The sequence below is a fragment of the Seriola lalandi genome, unplaced genomic scaffold (assembly GCF_002814215.2).
Source record: "Seriola lalandi dorsalis isolate HSWRI2012SDOR001 ecotype SW California unplaced genomic scaffold, Sedor1 jcf7180002054447, whole genome shotgun sequence".
NCBI classification, from domain to species: domain Eukaryota; kingdom Metazoa; phylum Chordata; class Actinopteri; order Carangiformes; family Carangidae; genus Seriola; species Seriola lalandi.
Genome location: NW_019525000.1, coordinates 13,060 through 18,060, shown reverse-complemented (window position 1 = coordinate 18,060; position 5,001 = coordinate 13,060). Strand labels below are relative to the sequence as shown.

The 5,001-nt window shown below is 48.1% G+C and overlaps 1 protein-coding gene across 1 annotated transcript in view; it reads right to left on the bottom strand.

The window, feature by feature from the left end:
- The window catches only part of LOC111658508 (stromal interaction molecule 1-like), a 19,842-nt gene that overhangs the window by 12,957 nt on the left and 1,884 nt on the right, over positions 1 to 5,001 (bottom strand). Inside the window, exons 3-5 of the mRNA XM_087175317.1 lie at positions 1,947 to 2,077; positions 1,732 to 1,846; positions 537 to 648 (exon numbers count right to left, since the gene is read on the bottom strand). Coding sequence (XP_087031443.1) covers positions 537 to 648; positions 1,732 to 1,846; positions 1,947 to 2,077 — 358 coding nt within the window. The remainder of the gene's footprint in view (positions 1 to 536; positions 649 to 1,731; positions 1,847 to 1,946; positions 2,078 to 5,001) is intronic.

Genomic DNA, 5,001 nt, shown 5'->3' with positions numbered 1-5,001 from the left:
CAGGTGTGATATCAGTGAGACAGGTGTGATATCGGTGAGACAGGTGTGATATCAGTGAGACAGGTGTGATATCGGTGAGACAGGTGTGATATCAGTGAGACAGGTGTGATATCGGTGAGACAGGTGTGATATCAGTGAGACAGGTGTGACATCAGTGAAACAGGTGTGATATCAGTGAGACAGGTGTGACATCAGTGAAACAGGTGTGATATCAGTGAGACAGGCGTGATATCAGTGAGACAGGTGTGACATCAGTGAAACAGGTGTGATATCAGTGAGACAGGCGTGATATCAGTGAGACAGGTGTGATATCAGTGAGACAGGTGTGACATCAGTGAGACAGGTGTGATATCAGTGAGACAGGTGTGACATCAGTGAAACAGGTGTGATATCAGTGAGACAGGTGTGACATCAGTGAAACAGGTGTGATATCAGTGAGACAGGCGTGACATCAGTGAGACAGGTGTGACATCAGTGAAACAGGTGTGATATCAGTGAGACAGGCGTGATATCAGTGAGACAGGTGTTGGTGTTACCTGGGTAAGGCTCTGCCGTCCAGCTGGAGTCTCCTGAAGGTCTCTGCGTACTGAGGAAGCTCCACACTGACGACCAGCCAGTCCACCACCTGCTCCACCGTCCAGTTATACACTGAGCACACACACACACACACACACACACACACACACACACACACACACACACACACACTCTTGAGTATGAACCTTGACCTTTGACCTCCAAAGTCTAACCAGTTCATCCTTGAGTCCAGGTGAATGTAAAAATAAACTTCCTCCTCTTTGTGTGTTTGTAGTTTTGTCTTTTCTGACGTCGTCACGGTGACAAACGGAGCGGGGAAATTAAGTGGATCCAAAAATAGGATTTTATTTTTACACGTTTCTCCTTTTTAATCCCCCCTGCCTCTCTGTCGTTTTCCATTTCCTTCCTCTCTTTCTCCTTCTTCTCTGTCCATCCCTTCATCTTCCTCCCTCCCCTCTCCTCCTCTGCTGTCGTTCTGCTCCTGTCACTGATTTTAATCCCGTCATCTTTCACCCCCACCTCTCTGATAATTACTGTCTTCAGTCTTTGTCCTGCTGAGTGTCTCTGTCTGCTAACGACCACATCCTGACGTGGTTTAAACATCTGGAATCCAAACACTGTGTCAACACGGCAGCATCACACAATCAGAGAGAGTTCAACACTAACAGCAGGATGATGCGTTCAAGTTCCTCCAGACAAGATTCAAACTTTGATCTGGGTCTGAAGCTCATCTCATCTCACTTCCTGGTTGTGAAATCTGGTTCAGGCCCTGAGCCCCGCCCACCACCTGCTGGCTCCAGGTGGACAGGTGAAAGAGCAGAGAGCATCAAGATGGTGAGAGGAGGAAACATCAGAGAGACTCAGTCAGACCCAGACTCAGAGGAGGAGTCTGAGACCAGAACCAGAGACTAGCAGATGGGTCAGAACCGTTAGCACAGTTAGCATCTTTATAGAATGGTTAGCATAGTTAGCATCTTTTACTTTTTTTATATCGTTTGTTAGCTTGTAACAGGCAGTGTCTGACAATTAACATCTTTGCAGAACAGTTAGCTAGTTAGCATCTTTTCAAAATGGTTGGTGCAGTTGGCATCTTTTATTTGTTTATGTTGTTTGTTAGCTTGTGACTAGCAGTGACTGACAGTTAGCATCTTTTCAGAAGCTTTAGCGTTGTTAGCATCCTTTCACACCGCTCACCTTCAGAGCTCTTCCAGGCGTTCCACATGTCCTCCACGCTGATGTGCAGGTCGGCTCGATGGAAGCTACTGTGTTTGGCTTTGGGGTCGTGATACTTCAGGTCTTCCCTGAGAAACTGGGGGGGGGGGGCATTTTAGACATGAGTATTCACAAATGAGTCTTCACTGGAGACGGCTAATTTTACCGCCAGTGTAGGAAAGCAGTGGAAGTCTCACCTCGTCCGTCTCAGTCGTGTCCACCGTGCCGTCGGCGTCGTCGTCCATCAGCTTGTGGATGCTGCAGATCGCCTCGAAGCTCAGCAGGGAGTTCTCATCCTGACAGAGCTGCTGGTCTATCACACACAGATCTACAGCACAGGGACAAATTAGAGGACGTGTGTGATGATTCATCTCATCATTACCACATGTTTCTGTGTCAGTTTTCCAGCTGCAGGATGTCTGCAGAGCATCATGACGCTCAGAGAGTTTCACTGTGAGAGACAGGAGGACTCTGCAGCAGCGTCCGTTCTCTCGGGTTCGTTGTCTCTGTCCTGCTGAATGTCCACATCTGCTACAGTTCCTGTTAGCCTCGGCTAACCTAGCAGCTAGCAGATAGCGTCCGTGATCATCCATTTATCTGGTCGTCATGACAACAGCAGCAGATTTGAAGCAGATCAGGGTGAGACTCCATGACTACATTTGGTCATTTCAGCCTCAAGAACGTCGGAGAGTTTCTGCATGAACGAACGCTCAGCTGAGTGTGTGTGTGTGTGTGTGTGTGTGTGTGTGTGTGTGTGTGTGTGTGTGTGTGAGAGAGAGACTTCTCAGGAACTGCAGGCCTGAGCTGCAGGTCACCCTCCCCCACCTGTTAATAAATCCTTCCTCTGCATGAGCTGGGACGGACTCACATGGATTATTGTTAAAACACTTTCATGTGAACTTGTTGTTCAACACTTTCAACTTCAAAAGTCACAAAGGATTGAACAAGTGCGTCACTTTTTGTGTCCCCTGGAAACACTTCCTGTGTGAGTATTTGTAGCAAGTGATGAAGATGTTTTCTGAATGTGTGTGTGGTTTTCATCCTCGTGTTGCAGTGCTGTCAGTGAAATGTGACGCTGAACCATAAATTAAAGCCTATAACATCACATATCCACAGCCGCACTGATCCCTGTGTAAGTGCGGCTCAGGTTTCCCTCTTATCCATCATGACGGCCACGGCACCACAGAAGAAGACAGAGAGGTGGAGAGAGAGAGACAGGTGAGGACGCAGCTTCAGTAAAGGTCTGAGTTTAGTCTGAGGATTAACATCAGCTGCTGTGAGGACAAAAATACACAGATAATAGAATTAAAGAGGAGCGGGTCGAGTCAAAGTCACAGCTCAGTCTGAACACACTCCAACACGGTGGGAAAACTTCACTACCCATCATGCACTTCACACAGCGCAGCTCCTTGTTTTAACAAAAGTTCGATGAAGTCCTGGACTAGAGGTCGACCGACTATCAGACTTTATATTCAGCTTTTTACAATTACCAGAAATAAAATTATTTAAAAACATGCTACTGATGCCGCCGCCCATCCTGTCTGTAGCACACACTGTAAACAAAGATGGCCGTCACCTCTGTGATGTCATCCACAGGTTTCTGAAACTCAGAGTGAGCTGCTCCGCCGTCACCATGTCGGCAGTGTCTGACTCCGCCCCTAACTCGCAGCTAATCCAAATATGGTCAAAGAGGAGGGGCCTGTGTGGAGCTGAGACTTCCACGCCCCCAATCCCCCATAACTGTAGTCCTTAATAAAATGTGAACAGGTGAGTTATATAAACAGGTGAGTTATATAAACAGGTGTCATGAAGGAGGAAATTATCTCTAGAGACCAGAACAGTTTCTGTACCAGGCTGTAAACATGTTTATTTCTGCTGTAAAGTTGGACAGTTTAACATGGGAGTCTATGGGGACTGACTCACTGTTGGAGCCAGACTCTAGTGGTCGTTAGAGGAACTGCAGCTGCTGGTTCTTCATGTTTCTGCCTCAGAGGTTGATGCTTGGTCTGTTGTCACCACTCTGTGGTCTGGAGCAATGCCCCGCCCACAGCACCATCTGATTGGTTATACGATGCTGGGGCGGAGCTGTGTGTCAAAGGTGAGGCAGCAGGTAAACATGACAACCCCCTACACCACAGACTGATGTGGGCCGACACACTCCGAGCAGAGAGGGTGCTAACTGCTCCGCTAAAGTAACTAGCATGTCTGAATAGCTCGGAAGTTGCTAGAAGAAGAGGAGAGCTGAGTGCTGGAGCAGAACTAGTTCAGTATAAATGTAAAGCGGGTAGTTAGTCACAGTGATGAAGACAACACCAACATTAACCTGGTTAGCCAGGTTAACATGTTTACTGCAGCTCATCAGCACCAAGCATCAACCTCCAGGTTCGCCAACATACTGGAAGCAGCTCCAGGGCGAGGGGCCGGTCGGCCATGTTTGTTGGTAACAGCAGTGAGTCGAACGTCTGTAACACTTTGAGGAAATGTCTTCAAATTCAGCACCAATGTTCACTGAGACTCACAGATGAACGGATTAGAATTTGGAGGTCAAAGGTCAAAGTCACTGTGACCTCAAGTGTTCATACACCAATTATTATGAAAGCCACTGAATACATGTTAATTTCCTTCACTACATCCGTGTCTCACTGTGTTTCCCTCTGGCACCTCTCTGTCTGAGTCTGACCAGTTGCTTTTATAGATCTGTCAGTAAACCAGAGAGAGGGAGCTTCCAAACCTAAACACCAGCTGACCAATCACAGGGGCCCATCCTCGCCAGCTCTGCTTCCTGTCCACGATGCGGCTGAGTGGGCGGAGCCGAGGGTTAAACCTCCTCCATACAAAAGCTGAGACGAGTCTATTTCTGTCACCATGCTTCCTGTGACATCGTCAACAACGTGTCAGCTCCAGGAAGCCGCGGCGAGCTGCTAACGGCTATCTCCCACACTATCAGTGCTGCACAGCGCTGCTGCAACACACACAAACACACACACACACACACACACAGACAGCAGTTACAGTCATTTCATATCAGAATATTGAGAGTTTATAAACCTGTGTGAGACGGTGGGACATGTCTCTGCAGAGACACTGTCTCTGTCCCGGTTGGTTCACTGTGTGAAAACCTCAAACAGGAAGAACAGGCTTCTTTCTCAAGAGCGAGGTCTGAGTTCATCGACCTGCTGAGGAGAAAACCCTCCTCTCTCACTGTCACTGCCTCAGGCTGAAACCTGACTCAGGTACACGAGGGGGGTGAGG